Source organism: Lineus longissimus, chromosome 10, assembly GCF_910592395.1.
Source record: "Lineus longissimus chromosome 10, tnLinLong1.2, whole genome shotgun sequence".
NCBI lineage: Eukaryota > Metazoa > Nemertea > Pilidiophora > Heteronemertea > Lineidae > Lineus > Lineus longissimus.
Window position 1 is genome coordinate 13,806,652 of NC_088317.1, and position 22,089 is coordinate 13,828,740.

Here is a 22,089-nt window from a genome sequence, read left to right on the forward strand (position 1 = left end):
GAGTTAAATAAATGGTGAAACCTTCGGAGAATCACACGGTGAATCCCAGGGCGAATCCCCGATGAAAGAAGTTTCGGAGAAAGAAATTTCAAAAGAGCAATATCTGAGAGACTTGTACTGTGATCCCAAAAGCACTGTACTGTGGCCTATACAAACGCAAGTCAACTTTGGAGAAAAATAAAATCTGACAGAAAACTTATCAAGTACTAGATCTAGAGCACTAAAAGATTTCCTAGCCAATTTACCAACCTATCAACTGCATAAATCAATCACCGAAAAATTAACTTTCCGAAAAAACAATGGTCTTTTACGTGGATCAAGAATGGCAAGCCGATTTAGTGGATTTACAGAAGTACCAAAAAGACAATAAAAACTGCAGGTACATTTTAACTGCCATTGATTTATTTAGTCGTTACGCTTAGGCTTCACCTCTCAAGAGTAAGAAGGGAGAAGAAGTTACAGATTTATTTGTCACTATTTTTAAAGAAAACAAGCCCGAGAAACTACAATTTGATGATGGTAAAGAATTCTACAACAAGTTTCTGAAAGAATTACTGGAAAAAAATAACATCGAATGGTTCTCATCTTTCTCAAGCAAGAAAGCAGCTGCTGTCGAAAGATTTAATCGTACTTTAAAAACGAGAATGTGGAAATATTTCACTGCAAAAGAGACTTACAAATGGTTGGGGATTCTTTACAGCCTGCTGGTGAATGGTTACAACAACACATTTCACTCGTCCATTGGAATGAAACCAATCGAAGCTAGAAAAGAAGAAAACGCCGGAACAGTCTGGTTAAATCTCTACGGTGCATTTCTACTTAAAGATTATGGTCAACCAAAATACAAGATTGGTGGCAGTGTGAGAATAACCAAATACGAAACAATATTTTCTGAAGGTTACCTTCCTAATTTTACAGGAGAAGTTTTTAAAATAAAACAAATAATATTCACAAAACCTATGTCTACCAACTTGAGGATTATCAGTCAGAAATTATAGACGGTTACTTTTACACAGAGAATTAAGTTACGTTCCAAACCAGAACAGATCGAGTTCAAAATTGAAAAGGTTTTACGTTACAAAACCGTTGAGGGGGAAAAATATGGTTTAGTTAAATAGAAAGGTTACTCAGAAAAATTCAATGAGTGGTTACCGGTATCGAACATAAAATCACTTTAAGACGTTAATCACTTTAGGGTGTTTGGGCACAGTTTTTAAACCCACAACGGTTGGTATCATTTCTTCTCTCTTTGAAAACGTGTTATGTTTTATAAAATTATTAGCTTTTTGAAGTTGAAGTTCGTCGTACTGATTGGGAATTAATTTTGCACCTTTCTTACGATTTTCTTCTCGACTAATTTGATTGATATTTGACCAATGCCAACATACTTCGGGGATGTCTTTGAAATGAGCTACTGGTAAAACATGGTCACGCTCTTCATCAATAATAACTTTCACACTTCTTTGCCAATCCAACCAATCATAAAAAAACTGGACTGGTTTATAGTGCAACCTATGTATTCTTCCAGTCTTTCCATTGTACCACAATGACTCATAGAAACATGCATTTTGTGAATCGCATGAAAGTTTGGGTCTTGATATTTTACTCTCATGTGATTCCTACTATAATTTGTACAGCACTCTTTACAATAATTTTGTAACCCATCATCGGACTGACTATTCTCAAAATAACAATCATAATGTTTTCTGGTTTCACATTTTACACAGAATTTTGTATTTAAGAGTTTGCATGAAGTTCATAAATTTCTTTCTAACATATCTTCCACTCTCATTCCCATCTAAAACAATAACGATACCAGGGACGGCCAAATCTTCTCGATTTTTAATGAACACTTCTTCGTGAAGGTAGTGTAGATGGTTTAAGTAATAGGAAAGAGGATGTACGGCAATTAACGACTTTTTTATAAACGGCCTAAAAAAACATGGTTTTGAGCCCGATTTTAGTAAAAATGCAGTTTCCAGAATTCCCACTTTTCCCTGGGTAAAGGATGTGTTACTAGTAATGGTTTTACTAAACAAAACATGGGGTTAAACACAAAAAATAGAAATGGAAACACTACCAGAGCATTGACCTGATAGGAAACAGTGGGCTCCTGCACAGGATTTTATTCTAACAACAACAGTGGTTAAACCACCAACAACAGTGGTTAACCACTAACAACAGTGGTTGAACCACCAACAACAATGGTTAAACCACCAACAACAGTGGTTGAACCACCAACAACAGTAATCAGTCCACCAAAACAGTGGTAAAACCACCAACAACAATGGTTAAACCACAAACAACAGTGGTTAAACCACCAACAACAGTAATAAGCCCACCAACAACAGTGGTTAAACCACCAACAACAGTGGTTAGCCCACCCGTTACCTTAAACAATCTGAACTGTCGAGAAGCAAAATGCGAAACATATCGCTTTTCATATAAATGTTGTCTTTGACATTATATAAAAATAATTTTTTTAGAGATCAGTGACTTAGAAGGAGGCGTTTGCTTTGAAAAACGGAATGTTTGTAACGGCCATGTTCAGCTGATCGAAGAATTGTTCAAAGGCCGATTGTGCGGAACTGGCTTGGGTGTACCACGTGACCCGAGAGAGCTATATCCCAACGCGCATCTTCCGAAACGGGCGGTGGCTTTGATGCTGTAGCCCTACGTTCCCTTGTTGCCTGACTCTTTATTTTGAAAGACTCTGTGATAATTTACTTTCTATTGAGGGTGTACAACGAAGAGTAACAAAACAGATATCAGGTGGTGATCACTCCTATCAGGTTAGGCTTGGACTGCTTGGTTTACTACCACTTTCCTTTCGACGAGAGACAGCCGATGTTGTATTTTTGTGCCATCGTACGCTTGGAAATACTGTTTTATCTCAAACTCATGCCCCAGACGTGACTTTTACTACGCGTAGGGGTGATGATCTTGTCCTCCCATGTCCATGTTTTAAAACAGAGGCTTTTGCTTCATCATGACTTCCAGATAATTGCCCGAGAGAGCTGTTGGATCAACGAAAACTTGCCGTGACCCGACTCTTTATTTGAAAGACTTTGGTTATAACCAGCATAGCAAGACCGAAATGATGAAACTATTATCTACCGCCCATGGTTACAGCCTTTACAATACCGGTGTACACCACACTAGTACTTGCGGCCGGGCAGCTAGTATTTTGAAGCAGATGATTATTTTTATCAGCAAACATGCATTTTCTCTCCACAAAAAGATGAAAACAACATACCGTCCTGGAATTTGTAGAAGAACAACGGATTTCTCCTCTTAAAACCACATTTACATTTATCAGACACACCCCATAGACTATACAGTAACGCATAAACATAAGATATAACCATTCATCAATTAAACCAATAATGTGATTCTATTTAAAACGACTTATCGTTGACGAAAGGAACAAGGTCACAGATTTTCTGACCGATTTTAATGGACACTTATATGAGCCAATATTTGTTCTGAAATTGATCGTTTGGTGTCGGTGAATGTTCGATTTCTGACGTATCAGATAATTGTGTACTACAGGGTGTCTCCAAAAAAAGTATACCCCTTCATTTATTTTCACACGGGTGAGTCCGTAACAAGCTTCTTCGTCAGGGTTGGAAAAATCTAGAATGCGCTTCCACGCGATATCAGGCAGTCTCTCCTGCTTGATGTTGAGGGGAAGAGCATTCGCCAAAAACTTGATGCATTTTGCGTGGATGGGTGTTGTTGTCAGTGTTAATCTGTACCCCCTAACACCAAGTCTGAATTAACACCGATGTCAATACTCGATGTTAACACCGCGTTCCACTGGGTGTGGGTGTTGGGTATCCCCATTTTCAATTTGTAGTTTTTCACTTCACTTTATGTCTTGACAGCTCAGGGGGAGTTATCTCAAAGGTAGGGAATATATGAAAAGACGATGTGATGTAACATGAACATTCTTCTGCCACCTCATCAATTTGGTCCTCATTCAGCCTCATGTGGTCATCCACTGACTCATTGGGTGACTTTAAAGTTTCAAGTTAACACTGATGTTAACACTAACACTGACACTAAGAGTCATCTGAACTCCATCTTTATAATCTGTCCGAGGTGTTGGTGTTAACATTCGGTGTTGGTGTGAGCAGAGTTTAAAGTTGGGTGTTAGTATCAATTTTACACCGACTGGAACACCAGTTGTTAGCTTAAACAATACTTGGTGTTTATTTTCCTTAATTTGCAATGCATTTTCTATAAGCGCTAAAAGTAACCCCTTAGGGGTTAACACCGGTGGGAGTTTAAAGTTAGGGGTGTTAGCAGCCATGTTGTTTGTACCATTTCAAGAAGTTGTGGCAAGGTTCTTTAACAAAGAAGACGGCCAAACCACGGGTGGAAAGCTGCAGAAAGCAAATATTTGTGTAAAAGCATTAGATCATCCTTTGCTAAACACAGATTGAGTAATCATCATCTGATTATAGAAAAAGGTAGGCATATGCGTCTTGCACTAGTTAAAGGACAATGTCCATTTAATTGTAACTTAGTTGAAGATGAACATCATTTCTTTTTATATGTCCTGAATTTAAAGCATTGCGGAATGCTTTTCTGAACATTGAGTGCTCTTCCTCTGCGGGAGTTCACCACTGTACATCTGTTGATGTTTTTTTTAATACTAAAATACTTGGAAATAACGATAACTCGGTTTTTGATTAATGTTCTTAACTTTGTGAATGATATGTTTAATTTTAGAATGGAAAATATCCTATGTCAGTAGTTTTCATTAAAAATTTAGTAATTTGTTGCACTTCCCCTGTTTGTACATGATATGCAGTTCTTATCTTGCCTACGTCTTACTCTGTAATACGTTCGGTTTTTAATAAAATTTGAATTTGAATTTGAAGATACTTTTTGTGAGACCACTACTTCGGTCTAGGGCCAATTCCAGAGCAGGGTGTACACTTATAAAATTTTTGCTATATTTTAACACATTTTTACGACATTGCTCTGTACACACATATAGCAACAAAGTTTGTGAAAAGAGGGATTTGGGAGGGAAAATGGATGATTCCAAGGAAAGAAGTTGTATTTACAGTTCCACTGCAGCAATGAGGAACCTGCACAACAAAACCTGCCAATAGGGGGCCCTGCAGGCAAGTGGACCATGGTTGTAATGAGAAAACAATTCCCGGATCAATGATTATTGAATATTTTAACCCTTAATTACTCTACATTGGGAAATAGCACCGAAAATGTTGTCTTATTGGTCCTTAATTCTAATTTTGATGGGTTTTAGGGAGAAAATCAACAAAACTTAACTTTAATGGAAAATGCACTTGAATTGTATCTTTTAGTACTGGTGCTGCCATCTGGATTTTTAGTTCTGCAGGTTCCTCATTGTAGCTGTCATATTTACAACATTTTTACAACATGTTGTAAAAGTGTTGTGACATGGATTTTCCTGTGTACACACTATGCAACATCTTGCCAACAATTCTTGCAACCAAGAATGTGTAAAAATGTTGCTAAAATGCTGTCAGCATAGAAAGGGCTTTAAGGCCGATGGGTACGAGATTGTTATTTTCCTCTGCGCCGCCACCTGTGAGAAGATCGGGTACTAATCAAATCTCTTCTACATCAGGTACGAGAAAATCCTTCTGTTCGACGAGTCATATACTATCGATGCCAAGATGATGCAGACCAAACGTTCATCCATGAAAGCAACCGCGGTAGCCAACAAAGAGAGGAGCATCTACGTAAACCTAGCAGAACCAGTCAACGTAAACGACAAGGGGGGTCCATTGATGGTAAACAACATGTTATGTATACCCCCAATATCATAATAATGCTATACTCCACTGCCGATTTAGCTGAAAAACCGATGAGTCAGGAAATTGATATTATTCCATTCAACCGTATCTTACATATCTTCGCCACTTTATCACTATTTCTTCATGGTATACATGGCACAGAGAAGTATATTCAGCATAAATATAAAGAAAATAATTGACTTGGTATTTGTTAGGAAATTTGGGAAGATGTGATGAATTTGAGGTACCGCAAACGTTAGTCATAGTATGGTGGTTCTGTCAGAAATCAATGCTGCTTTGCGAGCTGTGCACATTCTCCTAGGCCGTTGCTATTGTATCAATGATTTTTCGAGCCAGTGGTAATTCTAATTTGGCATCAATCTTCTCTGTGTGTCTATTTTTGTATACAGCCAAACTTTTACACCAGTCAGTAAATTGTTCTGTCGAGACACCAACATCACAAGACATTTTTGCACAGAATAAGAAGTGTAATTCGTTTTATTTTTTTCTTCAGGAACTTATGCATTATAACGGCGGAGTTCCTGCATTTTCCCACTTTGCCTTATTAACAGACGATATAATTTCAACGGTAGGTATAAAATATTGTGCAAATGAACTTGATCCTCACTCGATGGTCTCTTCACTTTTAGTCTTTGAGTTAAACCACCTGGATTTTCGAATCTTGTCCCCAGGCTTTACGTCGTCAATTTCTTGATTTCGATCCCTCACTAGCCAGTGGATACAAGGTCGCCACTTTGTGCCCCTCCCCCCCCCCCCAAATACTAATTCTTCAGACGCCGGCCGTTTCCATGGATACGGGTGGGTCTATCGTGTTCCAAATACTATTTACTTTAACGCCATGATCTTAGTTTAGCTTTGGCGATTTGATGAGGCCATCATACTTTTTAATTATGTCTTTGACCAGACAAACATCGGAAACTTTTTTGCCAATTTTTGACCGTTTGCAGGACTTGGGGGGTATCAAAGGTGGCGCCACCTATTGGTTTCGTATCACATTAAATCCGTCTAAATTGCTCTAAAATGCGTCGCTGGGTCTCTACGAACCTCAAAATGTGTAGGAGGTGGCAGTTATAACAACCTCTCCCACACGATGTGCAAAACACCTTCAATCTACCGGGCGAGTCTGGCGATAGTTGCGCGATAGTCAATTCCTGTCATTTCAATTCAAGTCAAATTTGATGTACTGAAAAGCCGCACGACCCATACTTTTTTAATTTGATTTAAGAATAGTATTCCCCTGGCTATCGCACGGTTGTTGCTTTACGAAGAAATAAATATTATTTCACTAATCTACATGTATGACTAGGCGAACTTGACACACATCAGGCTTATTTTCGACCAATTTCACACCATTTCTAGGACCCGTGTGATACAAAAAGTGGCGCCACCTAGTGGCAACTATCAAATGAAATAATGGATCGACCTCAGAAGGAATCCAGAACATGCTTCGCCTCCCAGACCTGGGCCTACTCATCGGTTCAGTTGGAGGTATTCTCCGCACTGGCTTGTGAGACCTATTCATACCAGATTTGCAAAAAATCCCGATTGATCATTTCATTTTTTTCACTCCAGGTGACAGCACTGCGGGCAAGAGGGCTTCCATTCATGAAGGCCCCTAAGTCTTACTATGTAGAGCTGAGGGAAAAGTTGAAGACATCTGATGCAAAGTTTAAAAAAGACATTGACGAGGTAATCTTGTAATCGCCAAATAATTGTTTCGATTGTTTTGTTTTGCATGGTGAGAATCCACTGGAGACAATATTAACTGTTGATCTGAACTTTCACCTGGATGTACCCGATGATAGAGATGCACGCAGTTTTATAGGGATTCTTGGTGCGACGCATTCAAAACACTGCAGCACGCATAATTCCCAGGACGAAGCGACGTGACCACATTACACCAGTTTTCATGAATCCGATACAAGATCCTGCTGCACACATTCCGAGCAATCCACGACATGGCGCCACTGTATGTCAGGGACATGATACATCCACACAAGCCATCCAGAACTATTAAGGTAGCATAAAGGGTTGGGCGTTTGTGGTTTCTGAGTCTGAGGGGGTTGGTGTCTGTTGACTGTGCTTTAAGAGAGACTAGGCATGGCGCCATACTCTCTTAATTAAAGCACAGTCACCAGGCATTTGGTCTCAGTATTTGGGTAAGTACAGAATCAAGGCAGCTCAGAGAGCAATGATTGAACGATGCTGTGGACAAGTCCAAGGATACTGCATCAGTCACGACCAACTTCTCATCAGAAAGCGTCACCACCAGCATATTCAATGTTCAGTTCCAACCTGTACCAGTCCAATGCAATCCTGTCATGGCATCATGGTCAGCAGTGGTCAGCTTAGCGCGATATGGAACATTCTTCCGAAACTCAAGCGAGGGAAGTCTCATTAGCATATCTCGCGCACTGCTCCTTCTTGTCAAACATCGTAGTGAAATCGTAATGGAAAACGTCTGGCTTTGCGCCAGACATTGAGACTAATAAGTGAAGAACTAATAGGTAAAGAACTTCTACTTGCGCGAGACTGCTGTGATATAATTATCATTGCAGAGACTCCGATGACGTACACATATATTTTTTACAATCAAAAATGCCCTCAAAAGACGACATAGAATGATTATTTTATTGATATTTCCTACTATATACCTTCCAATTATCACTTGATACAAATAGATCGGCGTTAGGTCGCATGCTTTTCTTTCCTGGTGACACTATAAAGCAAAATAGTTGCAACACCGTAAATGCGCTATAAGTCCAATAATAAGTGACGGTGACCCGTTATAAATGTTTCGCCAGCTTCGCTTTTTTGCCGCTACGCGGCGCTTTGGGCCCTTGCGTCCAGAACTATTAAAGGCCATATATCAAGGTTTTTTGCCATTTTCTGCTGTAAGACGATTTCAAAAGTGTACCTAACACTTTATACAATACAGAAAACCAAATGCAATTAGCTCCATCCATTTGGAAGATATAGCCAATTATGTGTTTGACAACTTGATTACCTAATCAGGCTAGCAACTGGCTTGTTAGAGCCAGGCGGCGGGTTCAGCAAAAGTTGTGATGTAGATCAGGTTATCTGTACACGTCATGCAATCATAAAAGCAGGAGGGCCTTAATTAATTATGCACACCTGGAAGTAATGTGTTTCATTCACTATGGTGTATTGTGTGGCTCCGAATTGTGTCAAGGATAGCACAAAGAACAATCGAATGACGGATGGGACCCATTTTCATGAATTTCCAAAGCCAGTTGAACGAGAGAGGAGGAAGCTGTGGATTCGGAAGTGCAAACGTTTGGAGTGTTGGAAGCCTGGGCCTTCGGCCAAACTTTGCAGTGATCACTTTATCGATACGGATTATCACATGAAGCCGGATATCTGCATCTAACTGAATATTAAATGCCACTTGTTAAAAACAGCTGTTCCAACCATGTCAATTGCATTTAATGCCCGAGGCTGCTGAGGTCGGTTGTTATACATAATGTGTAGGCCCTAGTGGGGCCTGTGATACCGCATAGTGTCTTCTTGTGTTCCAGCCATAGCAAGGTGACAGCGACACAGGGCAGTGTCAGTGACAGCCACTGTCAATGACAGATTATTGTCATCTGACATCTAGGCCTATCTAACGTTGCACGGCATTATATCGTCACGTCAAGATGATTGTGCATAATACCGTCACTTTTCAATAGTAGTTCAGCGTCATGACATAACTGGCGATACAACACTGACGAGGCGAAACAATATTGTGCAACATTAGTCTGTTCAAAAATCATACATGTTATGCATCTGCAACCGTCTATCAATCAATGTCTTCTTTGCTATATCGGCAAGTCTGCCATGCAAATTGATTAACCACAAATTCTAATCACTTTCATCCGAATGATCACTCTCATTATGATCTAGTGATATTAATGGCTCGAACATGTACGGCTCAACGTTTAAATATCCTTCTGTATCGACCAAAACATCCTCAAATTCACTGCTCTCACTCTCTGAACTGTATGCGGAAGCCATCTTGCTTTGTTCTGACTGACCTGATCTACGTCATCAGAAAATCCCTAGCGGCCACATGTGGAACTAATCTAAAATTGTGTGTGGTGGGAAATTCAAATAGTTTAAAATTGAAAATTGAAATAAGTAAATAATGACTTTATTATTAGAATTTTTTTAATGTCTTGGATCTTGTTTTTTTAACCCTCAACATATTTCATGAGTATCAAGCATGTTTTCAAACCTTGATATATGGCCTTTAAGATAGCAGGAACGGGTGGGCGTTTGAGGTTTCTGAGTGTGAGGGGGTATAGTGGTGTCTGTTGACTGTGCTTTAAGAGATGCCAGTCTCTCTTAAAGCACAGTCAACAGACATGTGGTTTCAGTATTAGGTCTTTAATTGTAGCAATGCGAAAATGTAAGCAATTTTGGTTTAGGTCCGTCATAACATGGAGTGACTCAACCTTTCTTTTGATGACAGTGGCCTCCTCAGCGCCACTACGCGGGGCCTAATGTTATAAGTCGGTGGGATGGTTGACATAGTGCACGAACTCCACAGTTCACCAGCTGGTGCCGACCAGGGGCTTTATTCATGAAGCCTTCTCAGGGCTCAGTAAGCGTTTACGAACTCGTACACCGCTCGTAGTGTGCTTTTATCGATTTGCGTCATATTCACAAAGCACTCGTTACTTCAATCGACCTCGTAACACGTTACTAGAATTACGTGAGGTGTTTTAGGCTTCGTTGAGTTTTCATAAATAGTTTGAAACACTTGTACGCCACAAGCATGGCAGCTGCGTTGGTTTTTTTGGAAGAGGTTGAGGCCAGACGGGCTTTACGGCGGCAACGTGTGTTTAGAGACAGATTACAACCACTCGACGTCTACGATGACGTAGATTTATATCAGCGGTACCGGATGACTCGACCAGTCCTCCTTGAAATCATCGACCTGTTAGCAGGTGAGATTTCCCCAGCCACCAATCACCATGCGATCACGTGCAGTACCAGCAACTCTCCAGGTCTGTGTTACACTCAGATTTTTGCTACCGGCAGTTTTCAACTTGCTAATGGGGACATGGCTAGTGGCTTGAGTCAACCTACCATATCAAGGATTGTGACCAGAGTTTCCTCTGCTTAAGAAGCTAAAGCACAGCAGTTTATAGCGTTTTGAAATCGAAGTCGCGGTCCTCGTGGTTGTCATGGTCGCCGGAGACAGGCTCTTTTGTATCTATGCCGCCAGGGATTCCCTCAATCATTTTGGTCCCGATGAGTCCTGCAATCCTTTCCTCCAATTCCGTTAGCTGAGGAATGGCATCTTCCAATGGCACGTTGCCAGTTTTTGACAACATCTTTTTTACATAGACGGCCTTTTGTTTGACTTTTGATTTCATATCGTCCCACTTGTGCCGAATGCTTTTGTTTGTTCTAAGTACTGTGCCAACGCTGTTCACTCTTCGCGTTATGTCACTCCACACATCCTGCTTTCGCTTCAATGTAATCACGTCTGAAAACATGTCATTAATAACCCTCCAATTCTTTTCCACAAGACTAACTAACTTTAGAACTTCGGTGGAGGAAAACTTCGGCTGACGGCTGTTAGAAATGGTGTCATCCTCGTCATCTCGCGGGACGAGAGTTTTCCTCCTCTTCGGTCCCATCACGCTTCTTGCAAATTCCGGGAAATAATGGTGTATGGAGCTTGTGGTGTCCCTGTATATAGGTCTATTACAGTGACGACACGCTCAATTGTATTTCATAACACATCAATGACTCACCCCGGCCAAAGTGCTCAACCGCGCAAAACAACGTGAGCGTTACGAGAGGTGAAGTAAGTAAGGCATTAGGAGAACCATAATAATGCTTTGTGAATACCACGTAATGACTTACTACACAGTTACAAACGACTTACTTAGGGCCTCGTAGATCGTTCGTTACTGACAATTCTACGAAGGCTTCATGAATACGCACCCTGATACGTAACCTTGTGGCGACTTGTTTTTCTTACTAAATTGACTAGTTGCGCGACACCACAACAGCTCGACCATTTCGATAACGCACACAGGTATGCAGAAGTAGAATAATTTGTCCCCTGGAAAAAGTGTCCGGCCCTTGTATTCTGACGGTTTATTGTGTGTCAATGGCTTAGCGCATGGAAGACGCAATTGTTCCTCGGACATTCTATCCTTAGGACATTTCAACCTTCTACACCGGCAATCACGTCATGCAAGATCTGGATGGTTCATGATCACCTTGACACAAACGACATAGTTTACGTACCATATTCTCTACACCCACCACCAGATCGCGGAGTTTGATAAACAAGGCTGCCTGTGTCGTCGGATGGTGATTGTCGGTTACGTCACTGACCTTGGCGTATTTCCGTCCCCAGGTACGCTACTAGGGGACTACAATGCTTAAAATTTACGCAATGTATTACAAGACCATTCATTTACGAAGACATAGGAATTTTGTTGCAAATCACAACTTATGCATCATTTTATCACGTGTGAAAGTTTCATGCCAATAGACATTGGCTTGGTGGTAAAACTTGGCACGACTTGGCCAGACTTGACGATCTCAAGCCAGTTGACAGAACTGAGTGGCAATGGCGAGCTTTGAATCCACGACCATCTAATCACAGGTCAAACGCTCTAATTACTACGCCATCATGTTCGCCAACGTGAGTTTCTTAGGCTCGTTATGGCAGTGTATATAAACATTACAACGTTGACATTCAGTTTTTTTGGTGGTTCGATTGCGAACCACCATCTGTGCTTGGTTATTCGTTCTTATTCCTCTATAGTCCCATGTATGCATCTGCGTGAATAAATTAGTTCTCATGTTTGTAACGTCCAAAAAGACAATGCTATTCTGCCTAGATCCCTCACATTAATCTCAGCTTGATTCGCCCACTTGAATTTACTAATAGTCGCTATAACCTGCTGAATAAATTATTTATTTAATACCCATTCTGTTCCATACATCGCCGATGCATAGCGTAGTAACATTATAATTATTGAGTCGGTCGTCTGCTTGTGGAGGTCAAGCTGTCAATACGCGATGTGAATATACACATTTTAGCTTGCTGGCGTCATCAAATGCTACACTTTTTCACAGCAGCATCGCATTAACAGTGATATTCGCCTTTCACCCTGATTTGGTGGATTAGCAACTTGATTTTTGCAGATATTCAACATTTTGTCGCCAAAAATCCGCGCCGTCTTAATTGTTGGTGCTGCCGCCTATCGATGCCAGTTGAGTTCGCGAGTAAGCGTGGCGGGAATTTCGAATCACCTGATTTGGTGCGCCACACAGTTGAATTACGGTAAATACAGTGCTGTATGCATTTAGCTGGCCACCACCAGGAGTTCTAGCAATAGCCATCATAGATCAATTCGCAATTGCATTCCTAAGCTTCATAGGCCTACTGAATGCGGACAAATTCCTACGGGACAGATCATGCGTCTATTTCCCCAGTCATCCAAGAACATGTATAATGATGAATATAGGCCTGTTTTGATCTCCTGGTGGTGGCCAGCTTATTTAATGCATACAGTATGTGTGTCGGTAATTTCTCCTGAACGCTGCTGCCTATATAGATTTACAATGAAAACATCTATGACAGGTTCCTCTGATGATACCACATCACATTTTAACAACTCCTGCCCAGATTGCCCCCATAATATGTGCAATAACCTCAGTCCCTGCCCTGCCCACAATTCGAACCACCCCTTAAGTCTTTTTAAAGACTGCTCATTGTTTTCTCAGATCGAGAAGCTCCAGCTACTGGTTGACTTCGACTCCGAGGGTTACCTGATACAGACATTCACTAAAATGATGCAGGACAGGCCTACCCTTGTTATTGAGATCATACAGAGGCACAACAAAACGGTGAGTGGCCTACAACATACCGTACTGAATCTTCGTCATATAGTTTTGGCGGCACTCGTCGTTGTTGGACACGGAGATAGTCGTTCCACACGCGGTGATTGGCTGCAATCACAGCCTCATGCTATCTAAAAATTCAGGATTCCTGATTGACTGTTGATAAGGGCTGCTCCCTATAATACAAAAACCAGCAACTTCAGTCGCCCTAAATGTGAGGTTGCAACATACTGACTACTGGAAAGTTTTTGCGCCGAAAATAGCATTCACGCTTGTTCTTTTGCATGAGGCCGCAGGAACTCACATTTTTACGATATTGAAACAGGCCCTTTTTAATATAACATTCCTTGATTGTGCTCTATCTGACATGCTCCTCTCTCAATACACACGCATTTAAAGGTGACCTGGAACGCTTTCTATGAAAATTTTAACTTAGAGTATAAACAATAGGTCATAAGACAAGAAACACAAGTGTGAAAACTGCATAAAAATCAAACTACTCATCTTATAGTTGCAACAGTATATATTCAATCATTCCAGGTTGTGCGGGAAGAACAAAATGTTCACAGTTTCATGCTTATATTCTAAATACCTTTTTACAGGTATGAGCTTTAAGTGAACATGTTAATGTACGATTTCAAAATATAGGCATGAAACAAAAAAAACTTTATTTCAGTACAGCACAATGTACATCATCAGTTTGTTCTTCCTGCACAACCTGGAATGTTTAAATTTTGTTCCTGCCATAACTTGAAGATGGGTAGTTCGATATTTCTGCGGTTTTCACTACTGTGTGTGTTATCTTTATTATTATGCCCTATTATTTATTCCCCAAGTTAAAAATTGTTGCAGGTGACCTTTAATGGCAGAATCTCTGATAATTTGTCTTACTTTTCAGGGCTTTGGCGAAGGGAACTACAAGGCTTTGTATGAGGCCTCCGAGGCAGAACTAGCTGATCGGGGAAACTGAATCTATTATACCACAACTTTGTAACAAATCTCCATACATACGTTACGGCATTACAGTTATCCTATAGAAATTGCATGGATTTTCAATAATGGAATATCAATACGTACGAAAATTTGTTGTGTGTTTTATTTCATGCGTAGCATTCTGTAAATGATACACTGTAAAAACACAGCCAAAGTTTTACGATTGATATGGTGCTTGATTCGAAATGTGACGATGTCATTATGAATGGACTGTTCGAACTTCATGCTCGAGTGATGTATGTTACTGGCCTCGGCCCGGTTGTTCAAAACCCATTGTCACCAATGCTATAGTTAATTTAACATAGCATTGTCTTTGCAAAGTGGGGCAAACGCAGCACAACGCATAACTGCGGCTGTTATAAAACGCGGATTCCGCGGAAATCCGCGGAATCCACGCGTACCTGGTTCCGCTGGCTACCGTCAGATGTAGTGGTAGTCGTTCACACGCTCTCTGCACGGTCACTGCACGCAGCACGAATTTAGAGAACTAAATCGTTCCGTAATAACTGTATTTCATTACATTATTTTGAGGGAAGGTAAGTACTATAAACAGACACTGTGGACTGAAATACAGACAGGACTGTTATTCTATTAATCACATGTACATTGTACTACGGGTTTTTGATATTTTTTTACCAAGGATGAATCGTCGCCTGAAGATGGCTAAAGATGGCTAAATTAACCAGACTGCTGCTGCCTATAGTCCCCACCGCATTTTTGTATATTCATTAAGTAAAATACTACCATGCGAATGGTTAATTGACAAGGACATTTAAACAAGCCTGGTTATCATTTCATGTCGGATTAAACGTAAACTGAATCACACACTACGCTGGGCGATCTTCGGTCCGAGTAGCTAGACCTGCCATCGAGAGTCTATGTTCCAGAAGGGCGCCAATGGCTAATATTCATAAAATACGAGGAAAAGTTTTTACTTTAAACTTCATGTATATCATACATTTACACTAGCCATCTCTGTAGAACAATGTAGTAAAAAGCATATTAGCACATGATATAATTATAGTTGGCTGGCATTGATTATTGTATGTTGGAGCTCTCGGCCTAGCGATAGATCGAAACACAGTTATCATTACATCTGACTACCACTACATCTGACGGTGGCCAGCAGAACCAGGTACGCGCGGACTTCGCGGATTTCCGCGGAATCCGCGTTTTATAACAGCCGGCTTTGTATTGATACGTCCCTCTGTGGTCTCAGACAGTTCATTTTATATTCCGTATCTGTGTAATGGTTTGGGATCACTGTGATAAAGAAATGCCGGACACAGATGATTCTTAGGCTTCTGGCGTACCTTCAAATGCTGTTTCTTACAAACAAGAAATATTGTCAAAATTCTTTGGAATAATTCTATTCTCTTTAGCAAGTCGCAGATACCCAGTATCTACGCTGGTAAACCTCTCACCAGCATCACATGTAGCTTGAACGTTGGTCATTGCTGCACCTCTCCGATTAATGTATTCATCCCCGTTGCGCTTTGGTTGTGTGTCCCGACATGGGTACAGTCAAGTGCCCCAATTGTGCAGGGGATCTTGTATTTATCCTGTCAAGACTCATTTGCACGTTGAATGTCACCCTGGTTCTTGGGCAAGTTCATCCATAAATCATCTTCTTGCACAATCCCATTCAAAACTTTAAAAAATGCTTTTGTAACTATTGACTGAGTATCCCGATATCCTCACCAACACCTTTTTGAAAGCCATTGTCGCCCACACAACCAATAAATACCTCCATTTGTCATGTTTGTTGTTATGTTGATAGGGCACCACCTCTAGTTTCTCCCGTCGCATCATCCATAAAGTCATCTAAAGTACATTTTCCTCATCAAAACGGAACCGAATTCTATATTTCTTCTCCTCGCAAGTTCGCCCTGGGGCATACACCTTTCTCTGGCGCGGAATTTGCAAAAATGCTGCCATCATAGAAAGTTGGTCTGGTCACTCCGACTTCCAAGGAAGGTCTGAAGCTATCTTCAAAACTTGTGGTATCTACTTGAAAAACATTAGTAAATACTCAACTTTATTCATACTGACTTTAGTATTTAATATTTTCGGAGTAACTACTGTAGTAGTAAGTAGTACAAACTTTTACTATTAGCAAATAGTATATATCATTTGTTTATTGTCACCTATTTATTTACACAAATAGCCAGCCTTAAGGCTTATGAGACAGTTGTTCGGGCATACGAGTTGTGAGATGTCGTTTCAAGTTCTTACTGCCCATTTCTCATCTCATATGCCCGAATCACAAAATTTGCAACTTCTTTGGCAAATTCGCCCTTGGTTAACATAATCTGGAGTCTCTCCTCATCGTCACTTGGTTCAACAATGTCAATTTTGCTATACAAATGTCTTCTACTGACAGCATACAAAGGTATTTACTAAAACTGTTTACTACATTTTTATTCATATAAATGGTGGTAAAGACTTAAAAATGTGAAGTAAAAGTAAGTACTTTTTATTTATATGGCCCGTCTCGTGTTTTCTGAAAGGGGCACCTGGAGTATAAATAGGGTAGGAGGAGATAGTAACATGCAAATGTCTGCCTGTTACCATCATGTGAAGAGCTCCTGGAGTTAGTACAATGTTTTCAAAAAATTCATAAGCATAAACCATCAGATTTTATTGAGATTCGTCATTTGTCGAGTCTCAAAGGAAGCCAAAGTATGAAAATCAATTTGAGGAGATATATCTGTAATGAGATTACAGAACGTTTTTATGTGTCCCTGGTATAAACTGTGAAGTTGAATGTCCAACCTTTGAATCCTTTATGACATTGCAATGTAAACACTGAGCACATGGCTAATAATCACAAGTCATCTTTCTCACACCTGTCCATGCAATAAGACATGCATAAGGATAAGGAGTCCTACCAGCAAATTTCACCAAATAATTTTGGGCTTGTATTCACAATGATGAATCTTGAATAGTACAGCACCGATTTAATATGTCCATAATATCAGTAAAGACCACATTCAAATATTGTTTGAATTTCTTCCAAAAAGACATAATAAGACCAGGCAAAACCATGGGAAACTACAGATTTTCCTATTCCTACTGGAACGTGAAGCCCACTTTTTAGATTTACTGACCATAGATCTGTCCAACCTGGGGGTGAATTATTTTCATTTAGTTGAATTTCTCATATATTCAAGTATGTGGCAACTGCTACCCCGGTGTAAAAGGAATGGACGTCATAGGAATGCAGGACCCCATACAATAGCTGTGTATTGTCAACCAATGTGGTTAATGGTTTGGTTGAATTTGTAGGGTTAGCTACATAATCTTCAACAAAGGAACTCAGCGACTCTATTCACTTTAACAGAAGGACCGGACTTAGATTCCGGGGGGACTTGCATTTCCTTTAAAACCGGGCTGCTACCTAAACCCTCTGAGCCAATGTGGTTGTTCCCATACCTCATGATGAAAATGCCCTGGTACCAAGTGACTCAACTGGAAGAGAATAAATAACAATAATAAAGAACCCTGGCAACTGACCCCTGGAATATTTCTTTGGGTCTTGAACAGTCACGTGAAATGTATCATTATACTTACATGAAGATGGTAAGAACCAAGAATTAGCTTAGCTCTTATTCAAAAGCTGTTGGGTTACTGTTGTCATGTAGATATTTGGCGGAAGTGACTCATCAGCCATGAACAGCAAGCAAATCAGGTCAGGTGACATCCTGTGTTGATATAAAAGCCTCAAGATTGCCACTAGTAACCAGTATCATGTGGGTTCTCTCATATATGGAGGAAAGAGTCATGATATTTTTGGTTTTTGGTTTTACACAGACCGGTAAGTAATAATTTACACTAGCATTATCCGCGCTCCACTCGACCTATAACTGCAGAGTAAACCCTATACATTATTCGGTTGTCTAAGGAACAGCGAACCCGTATTGATTCATTGAATAGCCATGTTCAGGGTCTGGGCGTGCCTGATCAGCATCATCACCATGGTTCATGGGAAGAACTCCGTTGAGAATGACGGAGATAAGCAAAAGTTGACAAATTTTCCTGTTTGAACCTTGAAACATTGCCACGTTTATACGAGGACACAGCAATTATAATAACAGATGTCGTGTTGCGCAACGACGGAAAAGCTTGTAGTCTAGTCCTGAACATGGATATTCAATGAATCAATATGGCTTCGCTTTTCTTTAGACAACCCGATAATGCATACTCTATATACATATAATACACATGATACTCATGTAACCGGTCGCAGATTGGGCAGATTGGGAATTGGTTAGTTCACAACTCAGCTGATAAAGACACACTGTGTTATGAGTGTAACAGACATGTTAACGTAATGTTAACCCAGACACCTGAAATTGTGGTTCAGGTTAACTTTCTGTTTACCATGGTGCTGACCTCATCTTGCTTCTTTCAATAACAGACCACTGTAGTTCGACAGATCTATCTGTTACAATAACTACGAATGTGAACTCGGCACAAACATTGGTGTCGCACGCATGTTATACTGGCGTTAGTGTGACAGAATATCACTTCTTATTGCAATAAATCGATCAATACTATTGATATAACCGAGTTGATCACTGCTGGCGACCTCCAACGTGTCACCTACATAATATCAATATTTATTGCCGTTACTCGATCAATACTATCGAGAAAACCAAGTAGGTCACTGCAGGGGACCTTCAAAGTGTCACCTACATAATATCAATATTTATTGCCATTACTCGATCAATACTATCGAGAAAACCAGGTAGGTCACTGCAGGGGACCTTCAAAGTGTCACCTACATAATATCAATATTTATTGCCATTACTCGATCAATACTATCGAGAAAACCAAGTAGGTCACTGCTGGGGACTTCAGTGTGTCTTCTATACAATAACAATAACCAATGCCATTAATCAATCAATACTGTTCAGATAACATCGGAATATCGGCAATTTTTGTCATCAATCGATCAATACTATTGAAATAACCAAGTTGGTCGCTGCTGGGGACCTTCAACGTGCCACCTACATAATATCAATATTTATTTCCATCAATCAATCAATACTATTGAGAAAACCAAGTAGGTCGCTGCTAGGGACTTCAGCGTGTCTCCACTAAAATATCAGTGATTGATTCCATTAATCAATCAATAATAGTCAGAAAACCAAGTTGATCACTGCTGCATGGAGACCTTCAGCGTGTCGTCTCAAACATATCACAGATTAATGCCATTATTCAATCAACTCTGGTCAGATATTATTAAACCTTGTTGATCAATGCTGGGGATTTTCACAATGACTCCCCTCCTTCCTTGCAGAACATCTTTTGTCTCAGAAGGGGCCAAATCTGTGTCGAAAACAGGTTTTAAGTTCTAGGGGCAATGCTCCCCCGGCGCACCCCGCTAAGTGTGGTCCAGAATATTGTTGAGAGGACTGGGCAGTTGATCAAAGCTGTATCGTCTTCTTTATGCTCTTCTTTTGATTCATCATCTGCTCGAATCATCCAGTTTCCTCTAGATGTCGATGAATGCGATCAGATGAATCATTATATCCTGTACAATCGTCAATATATATCACCAGATTAATTAATCGGAAGCTAATCAAAATGTTTTATTCTACCATGCAGACTCAACCAGTACACGCACATGGGGAGTTTACAACTCCCTGCCAAACATAAACAAAAAAATACAAAAGAATAACAAAGCTCATCAAACAATGTAAGAAAATGTGAGGTTTAAAATCGTGATATAGGCCTAGTCACGGCATCGAAATGACGAGTTTGACACTACATGTATATACCGGTAGTTTACAATGATCACCCACCGGCTAATCAAAAAGGGTTAATTCCGTGGGAACGGGTTATGACAGATTTCGAGATTCATCGATACCTAAATGTGTTCCGTTTATGATGTAAATATACTCAAATAGGCCGACACAAGTTAAAGAAAGGTCATTTTTCTGACAGGCAACAAACATGCACAGCGCCCGTGAATGCGCCATTTATTGTTAAAATTTATATCTTTATTTCGCATCTGTTTGACACAGATACACTTCACAATTTTATGAAAAAACCGATCACGACATCATTAGAATGTGTTTTTGTCGAAGAATAACAAGAAGGCTATTCAATCCATGTTACAAGCAGCGCACTATACACACTGATCCAGCGTGTGGATGATCAAACTGTGCCGGAAGGAGTATGTGAGAATTTCAACGGGTGTATGTAAATTCGACATTTTGGACCGAAGACCAGGAGATTGGGGAATGCACTGACATTATTAAGTACTGCCCTCTGGCGAGAGTATCCTACGACAGCTTATAAAAAGGGTTAAGCCGCCCTTTGAAGGACCATTGGCCCTATTAAGGGCAATATTACCAAGCTATCGGGTGCCCAGTCACCTCCTATTTTACATCAGTAGTTTCCATTAACAAATTGCACAAAAAAGGAAAAATTCAAAATCTTATTCAATTATCGCGCTTTTCCGATGAATTGATGTTGACTACGACTTGACCCAGGTTAGCTCTCCACGCATCGACTCTTTCCACTTGGAACGATGCACTGGTAAGGCTTGTCCTGGAGCTAGGATCTACCCCTTGACGTCATGGTGCTGATATTGATTTTTCCGACGTCACGCTGATGGCGCTTGATTGGTATCTTCCACATTCGCCTAATTCCACATTCGCCTAATTCCACTTTCGCCTAATTCCGTTTTCGCCTAATTCATTTTCCGCCTAATCCACATTCGCCTAATTCCCCTTTCGCCTAATTCCATTTTCGCCTAATTCCTTTCTCGCCTAATCCTTTTCGCCTATTCCATATTCGCCTAATTTTGGCATATACCTAACCCCCCTGTGGCACATAAAATGGGTCATTCCAAAATGCCATCTCTTATGGTCATTGATCTTAGCTTGGGTTATGGAATATCATACTCATAATATGGACCATTCCTTTTCAAAAAGCCATTTCCTTGGTTCAGTGATCTTAGCTTGGGTTGTCCATAAAATGGACCATTTCTTTTCCAAAGGCCATCTCTCAAGTTTAGTGTCTCAGTTTGGGTTGACAGCTTTTCCACCCCTGTGGATAAATGACAAACGATAAATTATTTTTTTGTCTTACATAATTTGTGCTGATGCTTTTACTGATGCTTTTACCTGTCTAAACAAACAGAGATGGAATCGATCAGATACCTTGATTTGATTGATGTCAAAAAGATTATGAATTGTACATTAATACGCACACTTCTTTTTTCTGGGTTGAAAAGCATCAGTTACTAGCAATAAACCCTCCGAGCCCCATCCACTAACCCCCCCCCCCCTCAAATTAGGGCAACCCCTTAGTAACAGGACCTGATATTCAGAGATCCCGCATAACTTAAAAATTTTACTCTCCATAGTCTATACCTTTGGACTCGATT

At 40.3% G+C, this 22,089-nt stretch overlaps 2 protein-coding genes across 2 annotated transcripts in view; both read left to right on the top strand.

Annotated features, from left to right (window-relative positions):
* LOC135495175 (4-hydroxyphenylpyruvate dioxygenase-like) overlaps positions 1-15,825 on the top strand; it is a 53,118-nt gene extending 37,293 nt beyond the window's left edge. The window contains exons 7-11 of the mRNA XM_064783650.1: positions 5,627-5,792; positions 6,310-6,384; positions 7,389-7,505; positions 13,578-13,700; positions 14,593-15,825. Of these exons, the coding sequence (XP_064639720.1) occupies positions 5,627-5,792; positions 6,310-6,384; positions 7,389-7,505; positions 13,578-13,700; positions 14,593-14,664 (553 nt within the window). The 3' untranslated portion in view covers positions 14,665-15,825. The remainder of the gene's footprint in view (positions 1-5,626; positions 5,793-6,309; positions 6,385-7,388; positions 7,506-13,577; positions 13,701-14,592) is intronic.
* A 2,450-nt stretch (positions 15,826-18,275) lies between these two features.
* Positions 18,276-22,089, top strand: part of LOC135495174 (uncharacterized) — a 30,475-nt gene continuing 26,661 nt past the window's right edge. Inside the window, exon 1 of the mRNA XM_064783648.1 lies at positions 18,276-18,504. The gene's annotated coding sequence lies outside the window, so the exon portion shown is untranslated. The remainder of the gene's footprint in view (positions 18,505-22,089) is intronic.